We start from the raw sequence: 14326 nt of genomic DNA, 5'->3' as shown, positions 1-14326 counted from the left end.
TCGGAAACGGTGGCGTGAAATTGGGGAGGCCTATGTCCAGCAGTGGACTGCGATAGGCTGATGATGATGATGATGAGGCTTTTAGAATCGGAGTATAATGTTGTTTGACAAGACTAATTTGTAGCATTTTTGTTGTATTTAGTTTCAATAGTTTCGTATTGTGTATTATTTAAAGTACCTACCTTGGATACCTACCTTCACTATGTTACATACTGCATACCTCATACGGCAGTGAAGTAAGAAATATCAATGATGATCATATCATTGTCAGGTTTTATTTATGTATTTTACAAGGTAGTTAAAGTTATACTAATTTCCTGCTCGGCGAGGCCGGAAAGCGGCAAAGTCGTTTAGGATAGTGGGTTGAAAGTTCACACTGCGACCGGCAGACAGAAAAAAAATTACTTACCTGTCGTGCTTTGAGCTAATAAAAATAGTAGGTACATTACATCAGAGGCCGGGAAAATGAGGATTTCCGGCCAAGTGGGTATATTCGGATAGGGATACGAGGCCGGGAATCCGTTTTCACGCCGAGGCATGTATAGTGCTTTTCTCAAACATACAATGAAATAAAAAATAAATGCTCTAAAGGACAATATTTTATAAAAAAAAGTTACTTTGCAGGCCTAGGCCTAAAAAATAATATGAAATCCCTTTACAGTCCTCTCGAGTTGTTACGCCCAAAAAGCGATACTTCCCAGCCCATTTTAAGGAACGTAAAGACAATATTTCATTGCATGTTTGAGAAAAAGTTATTTATATGTTATCATATCTTATGTACCTAGTTATTATGCTTGCGCGAGTGCTTTATCACTATAATTTTTAAGAAAAAAAAACCGCCTTCCTTTGTATATACCCACTTGGCCGGAAATCCTCATTTTCCCGGCCTCTGATGTAATGTACTAATTCATTCAGTGGCATTTGCAGTGATTGTATTTATAAGCTTACTTAAGTAGCTATAAGACTATTATAAACGGAAGATTAAAGTTTGAATTATCAGAGAATTAACGCTTTAAGGCCTTGCGGCATTAACAGTAATGACTAATAAATCATCACCTTAGTATTTTTATTATTTTATTACTGTTAATTATTTAAACGAAAACAGCCTAGTAGTAGTACTAAAGTAGCCTAGATCAGAATGAAACAATATAAGTTTAAAACCAGCAATATTACTTTTTTTTGCCCTATTAAGTAGTAGTAGTAGTAGTATATAGTTCTTGTACTTCTCAAACCAGAGAGGTTCTGATGTCTTAATTTTTAAAATAAATCCCTTTACAGTCCTCGTTTGTGAAATGCAAGAATTATATTTGAATTTCAGGGAAGAGGGACCGTTGAATGAAAATGAATAAGTAACACATTTTACATATATTTTACTGACAATATTTACACAATAATTTGAGTGACCACACTTATTGAGCTAGGCGTATTGTATGAAATGTGCAAGTATCATGTAATTTAATTACATTACTATTAGCAATATAATTACATTTTTATAGGATTTGGCAGGATTTTGCTTGACAAAGTCACGTTCCAAATTTTAGGCAAACATTACTAATAAAAAATACATAATTTTAGGTAAGATAACATGATGGTAATTTACATAATTGTATATAATCATATTAGTTAGGATGGTAAACACAACCTTTACATAAAATTTTAAAATATTAAACTGTACTAATTCATAACAATTTATATTTAAAATAAATACCAGGCAACTAACATGCTTCTAATAGGAATCAATTTTGCTATAGGAATAATTTATTAGACAAATATAAACACAATTCATATTGTCAGTAGTAAAATTCACTAGTTGGCACATTAAACATGCGATTGAAACAGATTCCGCTTTACAGTCAAATTTATATAAATAAATACTTATACCGAGACATTATGAAGTGAAGTTACATCATTATACATAAATATGTCCGACCACCTATATCACCATCCAACCCTTCAACCAATACGTTTTTGAAAAGTAAATGTTACAATAGTGCTTGCAATACGTGTTCAACTGTTCAGTTCACTGATAAGTTTTAACAAATATTAGGTTTTGGCACATAAGTTATAATATAAGTAAGTCTTTAATTTATTTCAATTCATTAAAAAACGTATGACTTGACGCAATGTTTTTGTGCGTGAATGTTTAAGTTATGAAAATCTTGCTTTTCAGAATACGCTACGCATTTACAACGTTTATTGGTACTTTTTGTACTGCACGCATACAGATTCGATTGTAACATTATTGTAAATTCACTAAATAAGTACATCTCGCTATATAAAAATGAGCTTCATTTTAAGACATCAACCAATCTCTTGAGTTCGTTATACAAAAGCATTGTAATTAAAACACTTAACTAAAAGTTGAATATAAAAATTGTATAGTTAATATAAATAATTACTATGCACCAGGCATCTGCTGATAAAGCAATTTTATCTAATCTCTACGCTATTCACAGTCTAATAAAAAGTAGTAGCAGACGTGTCCCTTTTACTGCACATTGTGATACTGGACCACAGGTTTATAGCGCGGCTAAGTTTCTCGGCCCTCAGACCCGATATCGTATGAAGTGACAAACTCATAATTTTGAGATCCATTAAGGTGCGAGGCATGACAGCTAACTGAACTTGGTTCCGATCGGCGCCACACTTTCACTGCACTAACGCTAACTATTTTAGAGTTTTCTGCGAAACTGTCAGCTTAAACCCATTCACTGGTTCACTATTTTTAAGTATCACATGTCCGTCTTTTTCTTTTCGCATACAACGACATTATAACGTATTTACTGCCGGCACGAGCACTATACAAATTCATTTGTACCGGGCGTGTTGAGAGGTTCTTGAGCCTGAAAAGAAAAACAGTAATAAGTAAACGATAATTAAATCCACATTCTTTTGTCTTTGACAATCGTACGTATGCTTTACTAAACAGCAAACTTGTACGCGCAAATGAAACAAAGTGGCACTATTATAATTACTTATTAACCTTTGGGTACTATCAACGTCACAAGTGTATCTATATCTACAATTCAAATGTATGTTCCTCTCGGTAATAGTTTTTTTCGCAAATTTTATGTGAACTATTTAACATTTGTTTTTTGTGATGTTGACGAATACCCAGTTCGTTTTCTACAATCAACTTACCAATAATTAATAGCCCTCGAATGTTAATGCATGTAAAACAAAATTTACGGCAGTAAAATATTATCAGTAATAATTAAAGCAGGCAGAATAAAAATATACTGGCAATCTCAAAGGGACTATTTACAGCATTAATATCTACCTATAATTTAATACCAATAGTTTGGCAGCTATGATTTAATACTGATGCGGTAAAAATGTTGGCACGATCGATTGCCCTTACACTTAACCCTAAACAAAAAATATTTTGTTTTACAAATTCCTTAAAACATGTCCTAGTAAACGTAACTACATCGAGTTTAAAACGTCTTAGGCAGACCTTACAGCTAACTATTATTAACACTATGCATTACCTTGTTATTTACAACACTATTTCTTTGGCCAAGTCGAGTTGGGGTCATATCATATCATTGTTAAGTATATTTAAGAAATCGAATTAATGTTTTCAAAAATAAAATTCTTTAATATTTAAAATCTTGAAATTTTAGTTCTAAGTTAGGGTCAGTGACCTAAAACACCCACTTATATTAATTGGCTCCTAAGGAGGGCAGTGTGTGGTTCGCGCGACTTATCTTAGGCTGTTCTGTATGTTAAGCGTACACTCCATAGCGGTTAGCGCTCTCACCTCCTCGCCCACAGTGCTGGGGTACAGCTTGCTGCCGGGCGCGTACCCATTCTTCTCGAGTGCGAACTGGTCCTCGGTGGTCTTGCGGTACACGGGGTTGTCAAAGTTCATGGACGTGACGTTGCGGTGCACGTAGTGCCGGTACATCACCACAGCGATCTGGAAAACAATTCGATTAACGTTCATTTCCTTTCCAGTTTACACGAAAGTTCGAGAATGTACTAGAACAGATTCTTGCACCGAAGGTTAAGCTTCTTACTGTTCCCGACGACTTTTTGAACCAATTGTATTTAATGATGCGGTTCGTTGTGATGTAATCAAGATCTATCAACTTCAATTAATTCATTGACAAACCAATTCCGCTAATTGCGTTATAAGTATAATCGAGAAAACTATCTAACCGACATCCGTTTAATATAGATGACGCGAATTAAAATTTCCGCTGCTTATATGAATTTTCAATTAGGAGGAATTCGATTCATTAGCACAATCGGAAATCAATCAATTATCACTATCTCCAATAAAGAGCCTTGAATCATGTTATTTTCCTTGCGATTAATATCGAGTCGCTATCTAGATATCTTCCCTTATCTTTATGCGGTATATTTCCCTACACATTTGCAGGGATAGTCGCAAATACTTAGTTATTTCAGTGTTGGTCACGATCGATTCCATTACCACGAAGTGAACAATCGCAAGTGGAACGATAGAAGGGCTTCCGGAAAGCAATCAAATCCCATAACAAACCGACCTCATTTCTCGGCAACACAATGCTAATGGTGTCACACGACACCTAAATATGCTGCGTGCATTGAGACGAGTAGGTATGTGTAACATGATCAATTGATTATTGTAAAGATAACGGTTTATACTTAAGTAAAAATTTGAAGATAATGTTTGATTGCAAATAAAATCGTTGCAAGTCTGCGAGGATACAAATAAATCAGACGTAGTAGTGTAGTATGTCTTTGAGTCATGAAAATTTTCCACAAAACAGATACCTAATGATTCATTCTTCAGAAAAAAAGTAAACAAGCGAATATCAGCCAAGAGCCAGTCTTTTCGCTATAGGTTCATAGTTGCATCTATCTTCCGCATTTCAAAGTTTCTGCGTATTAAAACCGGTTAAACTTTAATAAGCTTTTTTTCTGAAAAGTATTACAATATAACGGCCTTGGTAATTCGTTTTGTCGGTTCTTTTTTAAAATGAGGAAGAACTCGATGTACATTTAATCACTGTTTAAATTTCAACTGCAAATTACGACACATGTGCAACATGGTCGTGGATTTCTTATCTTTTATAGTTACGTTATCTGCTAAACTGGGTTTACTTTCACTTTTAACAACTAATTAATACGACGATCATTCAGAACGTGAGAAATATAATCATACAGACAATTGGCTTTTTCGTATCTCTAGTTCGTGTGAATCGTTATTTACAACTCCAGTACTACATAAGAGAACTGTTTTTAGTTTCGTTTCCAGTCTTATTAAGACAATCAGCCCCACTTGCACCAACGAAAATGGAGGGTTAACCCGAGGCTTAACCCACCATTTTATATGGAATTTGACAGATGACAGCCCTAACCCTAACCCTGAGTTAAGTGATTGGTGCAAGTGCGTCTTAACCCATTCAGGGCCAGCAACTCAGCTTATGAGTCATGGTGGAACAGTTCCGCAGGGCCGATGACTCGCATGTGAGTCCTGAATAAATTCTGATTTAAACATAAACAAAACGTAATATAACGTAATAATGTAAGTATAGTTTGAGATAACAACCATTTTCATAAGGTAATAATGAAAAAAAAATTCTAAACATGTTTTTTTTTAGTGAAATGGGGTCGAGAATATTCAAGTTTGGTTTACTATAAGTGTAATATAGTAAATATTCTGAAATTCGAGATACATACGTGTTCCAAGCAAATGGATGAATCCACATTTCAAAAATATAAATAATACATATATGCCTGAAGTTATAGACCCGACTCAAGGTATGGGTCGCCGTGGCCAGGCGCTACTTGTAAAATCTACACATATTTTCATAGCACGCAAAATTAAACTTTATTGCATTGTTTTAAAGCTTATTTCATGACGAAATTCGTTGCGAATTGTACCATTTTACAACGGATTACTGTTTGGATGGCAGCAAGCAACATTTATAAGAACCAAACATATTACCATGCTATATTTTTTTATTTCATTACAACTTCATTACAACAGGGCAGCTTAAACAGTCACAAAGTAAATAGTAATTATTGTATTATCATAAAAGTGTGTGACAAATATTTACAAGACAAGTTTTTTTCTAAACATTTGCGTGGTGTTTATAACAGTTTTTAAGTGCTCTATTGTTTCTATTATAATGACGTTTACCAAAACAAAGATCATGACAGGCCACATGTAAGATTATCGGTGACACTTGGCCAATAAACAATGAATGCACCTGAGCGGCGGCGGATTAAGCGGTCGTCTCATCTTTCACGTGGTATTTTTAACAAAAACTCAAGAAATTATTTTTCCCATCCCCTTTATTAGGATGTATTTTAGAGTAATATGGGAAATTCTATTTAGTCACGATTTATTCGTTGGCGACTTTATACTCGTCCCAGTGCTCTTCAGTGATTTCGTATTTTGTGATTTTTGTAACCTTGGCTATGGATGACTAGAAATATACATAATCACGCGCTAAGTTGCGGAATTTCATTATAAATATTTTTTAAGTACTTTTCTGAACCGTATAATTAATTAATTACATGAGAATAACTGCATCCTCTCGATAATCATATATTTCTGGTCAGACTATAAAATGTTCATTCTTACAAATAGCAACAAATTAGTAAATACATTTATTTTGAATATGAACAGAAAACAGTTGGTTAGTAAAAATGTTGCATAAGATTGTTCAACTGGCCGGATTCATAAGCGGCAATTTATTTTGCGTTCGCGCCTGGCCAGAGACCCATGAGCTGAGTCACGCGTTTTAGCTAAAAACGGTTTGTATGGTGGCCCGGCGTGATGTGTACGCTCGACAGTCCATGGCCATGAATGGGTTAAAGTAGTTTACTAAGGACACTGTAGTAAAAACAGTTCTAAAATAAAATTACTAGCACCAATACTAGTAATAATAATCAGTTGGATCCGTCCGTCCGCAATAATATCGATTAGTGTGTGTGTGTGACGAATCCAAACGAATGAATCATAATTATCTTGCCCGCCGCCGATTGAAAAAAAAGATCTAAGGCAAGGATGATGTTTTCTTTTCTGATAATAACTGCGAAACTCAAGTCCCATTAAGAATTTTCTAGAGCTTGGCATTTTAAAAGTACCTATCACGAATTCAGGGCGACCAAATACCGTACCGCATGTACTTGAACTGTCTGGGGCTTTATAGTATTATAGGAAACCATAGATCACCTGTACTACTAGACATTAAAATAAGCAAACTCAAAGTCATTACACATAATAATATATTCTCCCGTAATAATTCAGTAACCGTTTTATCCAGTTTTGTCAACGTTTACAATCAGCACTCGTGTAATATTTGAATATTTAATAAAAAAATGAGTTGAGCCGGCTGTTATACAATGTAATGGTGCAATGTAGATTTTGATGACAGAATGTTTAATTAATACCTATTATGATAAAATTAAGTAGCTTCATTCTAAAGTATGTATTACTAATAACTTGTAAAACCTAATCTGTAATTTATTGATATACCTACTATTAAGTAGTTGTAAGATTGCTGCGCCCTTGCAGGGTCATATTACTCCCACATGTTATTATATTTGTTTGTTAGATGCTACTCAATTGCGCTGCTAAAATCAAACAAAAAAAATAACATATGTATGTCTGGTGACCAGTCGCTCTTTGTAAACGCTTCATAATACGATTCACGGTGTCTGTAGTCTGTGCACCTATGTCGTACATAATTGTTCTCCATCGTATTTTGTCGGAAACCGTTCCTATTTGTCGCGCTAGTTCAGTCAAAGTTAGTACTTCTTTAAGGGGCTGACAACACCCAATTGCGCAAAATTGATGTTTTTTGCGCAGGTTTTTAAGACAAACTATTAGTTTTACTAAGGCAAGTAAATTATATGTTATTAGATATTCATTATATTTCAAGGAACATAGCCGAACTCGATACACGATTTAATGAAATCGGCTCGATAGAAAAAAAAATGAAATTTTGGTCTCGCGTTCGTCATTAAACGGTTCTATGTCGTTCAATTATTCACTTAGTTGTCTTTAATTAAAATTCCAATAACAGAAATATACATATCTAAAACACTAACGAAACATATTACACAAATAATGCATCTTTCTATTTTATTTTAATATTTTTCCGTAATTTTCGTACCTAACCGCCCTCTTTTAGTGACATCGCGCTCTCACTTACTCCCATACAAATAGACAAGCTAGCGTCAAGGTCATTGGATGTTGTCAGCGTCTTAACTGAGATTGAGTGAAAAAGCATGATACGTTTGTGAGTTTCCGTGAAAATACGATGGAAAAACATTTCGCACTATATCTTTAGAGAACTTACCAATGCTGCTAATATGATGACTCCTGAGATTACAGCAACAACAATACCGGCGATGACGCCGGCGTCCCGGCCGTTGTTTGAGATTCCTGGGTCAGATTTTGGTGTCTCTGGCACATCTGAAATTACATAAAAAGGATCGTTAGGAAATTATCTCATTTGTGATTCCTTTGATATCTCCATACACAAATACAGTTTAGAAAGTTAAGTTCGCAAATTGAACTAAAACCGATAAAGATTCTTCTAAGATCTAAGATAAACACGAACTGGAAATATCAAAGGAATGTATTGTATGTGACATTGTTCGTCTCGAGAAGGTATGTTTAGTTTTACTTTAAGGAAAAACGATAAGTTTCTTTACCGTGATCTTGTGCCGAAAAAACTGTTTTTATTGACGTAGTGTTGCTGTGACCTCGTGTCACCCAACGAACTACTTTATTGAAGTATTTAAAAAAGAGCAATGTAACTAAACATACCTTGCTTGTGGCTTAAATACCACCACCAGAGAAAAATTAAGTGTTAATCACAAACACGGGAAAATCGAAAGTTATGGACAAGCGGATGTTTTTTTTTGTTTAATTTGCTTGCACGTAAATCTAACTGCTTAAGTAAACAAAATGTCGGAAGTTTTGCCGATTTTTGGTCATCAAATTACAAGTTCAATGTCAACTGATCCGGCATTTGTCATAATATAAACAAACACCAACAGTTCACGTGTTTTATATTGAAAAGTTTTATAATCGCTAAGGTACAGAACTTAATAGTCATTCATTCAGATAATTTAATTGATATGGTGCTACTGATAGTTTTTAGCTATGAACCTATATTCCTACTTAAAAACAACACACATTTTTTTCAAACACATCTTGCGTGGGTTTTTCACACCGGTCTAAACTAGACTAATCTATTTAGGATCCTTTTGCTGCTGTCAATGAAACGTGCCAACTGTTACTCGAACACTAACCTACTTTAAAATTATGGTAACTTCACACGTTATTGTCACAAAAGGGATTCAAAGAAAACAAAAGGGGACAGGAAGGACAGGTATTGTCGTCGAGTTGTGGATGCCAATAATGAACAACAAAACCCTGCACAATGAATGGAATTAATGCTGGTAATGATCCCACTAGTTGATAAATCATTGTTACATCCTTTCATTATGTCGGCGTTTCAGTTCAAAATAACTTGAATGTACCCAGTAAAGTTTCATACGTTTTTACGTGTGCAATTATGTTAGTTAGATAACGTTTTTTAGTTATTATGTAATCCGTGTATGCAACATGCACCCAGTTTAAGTAATCTGTGTGTCTTCCCAGCTAGAAAACCCCGTTTTATTAACAATTAAAAGGAATATTATACTTTACCCAATTTTGCGTTAAAATTTTTCACAGCCTCTGGTAAAAAATTGAGGCTAAGTCCGTCGAAATTGTAATGCAATTCTTTGGTGGGTTCGTCTGTAGTGTCCGGTATCCTCGACAGAGCGATGTCTTTCAAGAAGAGGTCAAGGTAAGGTTGATTCTGCTCGTCCAACTGTTCCTTATCGCTCTCCCAGTACACCCTCATTGGCTCGTCGTCCGCGTCCACAGATGGTAAACTCGGTTCCTCTGCGGGTTCAGTAGTGTCCTCGCTTTTGGCGTAGTCACGAACTAGCTTCAAGAGAAGGCCTGGTAGCCCTTCTCTTTTTGAATTCACCATATGTGTTAAAAGACGTCTTTAACGCACATTCAAAGCTGTTGTTCATCAGCTTGGAAACTAGGCGTTGTGCATGCCCTGTAAATTTAGGAATCCTATGTTGAAGACACACAGATATCTTTTAAACATTCACAGTGAGCCGTGTTAGTGAGTAGCGATGAATGTTAGTATGATGGTTCCTGCGCCCAAATTTAAATGTGATTTTATCTTATCGAAAGCGATGGCAATGATTAAACCCATTCAGGAACGCAATCCCAGAAAGAAATTGTGGCATTCGAGTCCAATAAAACATTTATAAATGCAAGAGAAAATCCAATTGCACAAATGCACAGACACATTAAACTGTAGTAGGTAACACTATTTCACATTCACTTTCATCAACATATTCTTCGATATAACCTCAAATGCCACAAATTCTGTTCACTTCAAGGAGCAGTAAGGTAAAGACAGAAGGAACTGGTTTAAAGAAACTGGATGGCCGGTTCAAATACTCACTGATTACAGGTTTTTCCTCTACAATATTTTCATTTGAACCTGTCGGTTTTTGCACCTCCACTTCTGGATTAACTGAATCTGTAGACGTATTATAAATTAAACTTAACAAATGCTTGTAGGTTATGTTTATGTTTGTTGGAGTGTCAAGTTTGAGGGTAATTGAACTTTTGATAGAAGAGAGCGAAATATAGTGCAACGAGAAGCACGCGACCACCGCTCTCGGCGACTGATGCAAAAATGCCAAGTGTACCGCCGCCGACCGCGCCGCGCCTCCTAAACTCGCCAACGTTCCGTCAATTTAACCGAGTGCGATCCGGCCCGCGCTCACTACAGCTGTCTAGGTTAAATGAACAGTTAACAATGTTTTTGGTTGTAATTGTCTAAAACTGTCTTATAGAGTGCAAAATTATATTTGAACAGATTTCTTAGAGCTATCCCTTAAGGTTTTCAGTGCTGGCGTAAAATAATATTGAAATCGGACAATCTACCGTAGGTATTTAATACAATATCGATACTTAACTGACTTAATAAGGGCGTGTAATGTTTGTGTAAATAAAATAACTTTCTAAGTGCCATAGTTACTGGCAGCTGATTGCTGAATTTACGAAGGTAGTTTCAAAAACGAATTATTATAATATTTGATAGGTAAAAACTGTACAAAGAAATATACCTAGCTACCTACTTAACCTACTTTGATTAAGTAAGGGACTAAACATACCTAACTACAGTTACAGAGTAAGAGAGCGTCCACTCTTTCTTTTGACAAGTGGCTCGTTACTTAATTCTTCGATTTAACAGACTTATGGATCAGTCAAAATTGATTTGACATTTGTTATTCAGTAAAAAGAGTTTTTAAAGAGTTCATATCATAAAATTGTATCACACTTTAATTTGACCTGTCAAGTCAGACATATTACAGTGTAATAAAATGATGTAATAAAGGGACATCGTCGGCAAGGCCGCTAGCGTCGGGCCGGATCGCGCCCGAATTGACTAAACGAAAGGTGGCGTGATGTCGTGACGTCACCTCACCTTATTCACTAGCCAGCCATTGAGCTTGGGCAACGTATTGCTTTTTGAATTTTGATAGTAGGGTGTCCTACGGGTTTTTAACTCGTTTGGGCAAGGTCGTGTTCTGCGTGACTGACTGACAATTAATATAAATAGTTCATAAGCAATACACACGTATTAAAAATTTGCAGCTATGACAACTTAATATATATAAAAATAATAAAAAGTTACGATTTCTCCGTTACAGACGATTTATTCCAAGTTAAGCTTGGCATTTAAGTACAAACATATAAGTACCTAATAACTTATATCTTGCGTTTTTTTTGTTATACAATACCTACTCTGGGCCGCGCGGTCGGTTTGTTTACCTATAATACGGAAACGGAAGACAAATACCCTTTTTCCCCACTTGCAGTATCCATAAGTATACTTGAGCATGCTAATATAATACGTATTGAACGTGTTGGCAGATGTAGTACGTAGCTATAAATAGTGCATTAACTACAATGCCGATGGCTTCTCGAACGAAATTAAATTACACCGTCGTCGTATGTCTTTTTGAATTTTTTCCATGGTTAAAAATAGGATGGGTAATTTTCCATCATGGACAAAGATCCAAACGACTTAAGTACCTATAGTCCAGTATAAGTAGACTGGTTTAAAGGTATATTGTCCCTTTAACCGCAGTCTAGTAAGTACTTAAGTGTAATTAGGTATAAGGTGTTTGAAGCCTTTTTAAATGACGGTAGTGAGTAGACAGGTGAAGATCGATGATGTATGTATGTGTCCCTACGCGTTTATGGTGCCTTGGCGATGACATTGCCTTGGCTGTAAAGTAGCCACTGCATCGTCAAATAGTCTTGCGTAACTTTTGTTTGTTATTGTTGTTTAAAAATCCTTATTTTAAGGGCTGCTTTTTATGCTTCGTCATACTCTTTATTGGTTTAAAGAAATTTGCAGTTAGTTGCAGAGTTAGTAAGTTACCCCTTTCAGACGAATTGAATATGCAGGAGGGGGGTAAACTCCACAATGTGTCGCTTTCTGTATATATTTCTGTCTTAGATTATATGCCATTGACGAGTGATACATTTAGTACTCATTCAATAAACTTATCTCAAATCGATCGCAACATATTTCTTTAGAACTAAATACCTATATTTGGTTTACCTATACCCAGACAAAACCTTTACACAAGTCAGACCTCTGACCAAAAACTCGCGATACCGTATCTCGGCGAGATTGCGAAAACAATTAAATTGTTTATATTAAGCAAATATTAGTCTTATCAGGTTTATGACTCAATCCGAATTGAATTGATACCCAGGGAATTACTGTGGCTATCGCTGTCCACTTTAACAAGGTAACCACTTAAGAATAATTAATCATCAATTATCACATATGAATAATTATTTAGAATACTACAAGAGGGCGAATCAATTTACTTGTGACGTCACAGTGGAATTCTATATATAACTGTGTAGCTTCTACATCTGTACTAGGAAACTAGGAACCATGTCATTGTATTATCATACAATGTCAATGTAATATATAACGGCCCTTTATGAAGTTTCGTTTTTAGGGTTCCGTACCTCAAAAGGAAAAAAACGGAACCCTTATAGGATCACTTTGTTGTCCGTCTGTCCGTCCGTCCGTCCGTCTGTCAAGACCCTTTTTCTCAGGAACGCGTGGAGGTATGAAGCTGAAATTTATATCAATTACTCAGGTCTACTGTCCCTTGAAGCTGTGAAAAAATCAAACTTCTAAGCCAACGCAATCAAAAGATACAGCCGTTTATGCCGCAAATTTTCGACACTTGCAAGGGAATCAAAACCTACAGGGTGCTTCCCGTGAACTCAGAATCTTGAAATTTGGTACGAAGCAACGTCTTATAGCATAGATAAAGGAAAAATTACGAAAACCATAAATTTTTAGTTACATCACATAATATATATTTTTTTAATAATTTTAACCTTACTACCCATTTCCTTTCCATTTGTACGGAACCCTCGGTGCGCGAGTCTGACTCGCACTTGGCCGGTTTTTTTCCTTCATAGGCATAGCATGTAGGCACGGTACGGTCAATCAATTTGAATCCTAGGCCACTAGAACCTTTTCACACAGAAACCGTCAAAGTGACTTCCATAAGTTCCATAGCAAATGAAGCACGGTGTCAACGAGACAGGGTTCTAGAGTGGCCTAGGATTCAGATTGGTTGACTGTACGTACGTAGTGGATGCCTATTACATTGAATTATATTGGATTCGATTGTTACTCGATTACCGACTTCCTAGAGTTCATTCACTTCGGAGGCAAGTGACGAAAATAGTGACTAGACAATTTAAAGCCTAGAAATTGTTATTTGGTAGTTAGGTGTATACTTAATCCTATGTATTATTTTAATTGCCAATACTGACATTGAAGTTCTTTTCATATCTATATTATGGTTAATAAAATCTTTATGTAAAATCTTGAACTCCATAATCTGTCTGCTCCTATGAATGGAGCTTTGTCGTCTGCACATGATTCAAACTAGCATGACTGTTCCTTTTATCGATAGATATTCATAAGAGGACATTGTACGTAATCGCGTATAAATATCGAGTCAAAAAGTGACACAAGAAACTTAGAGAAAAACTTGTTTTGGATCGCATCAGGCTATGAGCAAGTATAATTCGGCGGAAACCTACAACACGCAATGACACAGCGTCGAAATATCGTACGATGTGTCGTCATCAGATGACGCGCCTTAACGTGGTCGCACGCAGATGATTAATTTTATCGTGATGCGATATTTTTACACCTGTCTCGACTTAATCAAAATGCAA

General features: G+C 35.7%; 1 protein-coding gene across 10 annotated transcripts in view; it reads right to left on the bottom strand.

The window, feature by feature from the left end:
* Nucleotides 1-1350: 1350 nt before the first annotated feature.
* LOC125225190 (very low-density lipoprotein receptor) overlaps nucleotides 1351-14326 on the bottom strand; it is a 277889-nt gene continuing 264913 nt past the window's right edge. For 5 of the 10 annotated variants that reach the window (XM_048128777.1, XM_048128776.1, XM_048128781.1 and 2 more), the window contains exons 13-16: nucleotides 10491-10568; nucleotides 8307-8422; nucleotides 3764-3922; nucleotides 1351-2843 (exon numbers count right to left, since the gene is read on the bottom strand). In XM_048128777.1, the coding sequence (XP_047984734.1) occupies nucleotides 2799-2843; nucleotides 3764-3922; nucleotides 8307-8422; nucleotides 10491-10568 (398 nt within the window). In that variant the 3' untranslated portion in view covers nucleotides 1351-2798. Of the gene's footprint in view, nucleotides 2844-3141; nucleotides 3923-8306; nucleotides 8423-9800; nucleotides 10074-10490; nucleotides 10569-14326 lie in introns of those variants that run through there. The other 5 variants (XM_048128779.1, XM_048128778.1, XM_048128785.1 and 2 more) reach the window with 3 other exon arrangements.

Source organism: Leguminivora glycinivorella, chromosome 4 (assembly GCF_023078275.1).
Source record: "Leguminivora glycinivorella isolate SPB_JAAS2020 chromosome 4, LegGlyc_1.1, whole genome shotgun sequence".
In the NCBI taxonomy this organism is placed as follows: Eukaryota; Metazoa; Arthropoda; class Insecta; order Lepidoptera; family Tortricidae; genus Leguminivora; species Leguminivora glycinivorella.
This window is presented reverse-complemented; position numbering and strand designations above follow the sequence as displayed.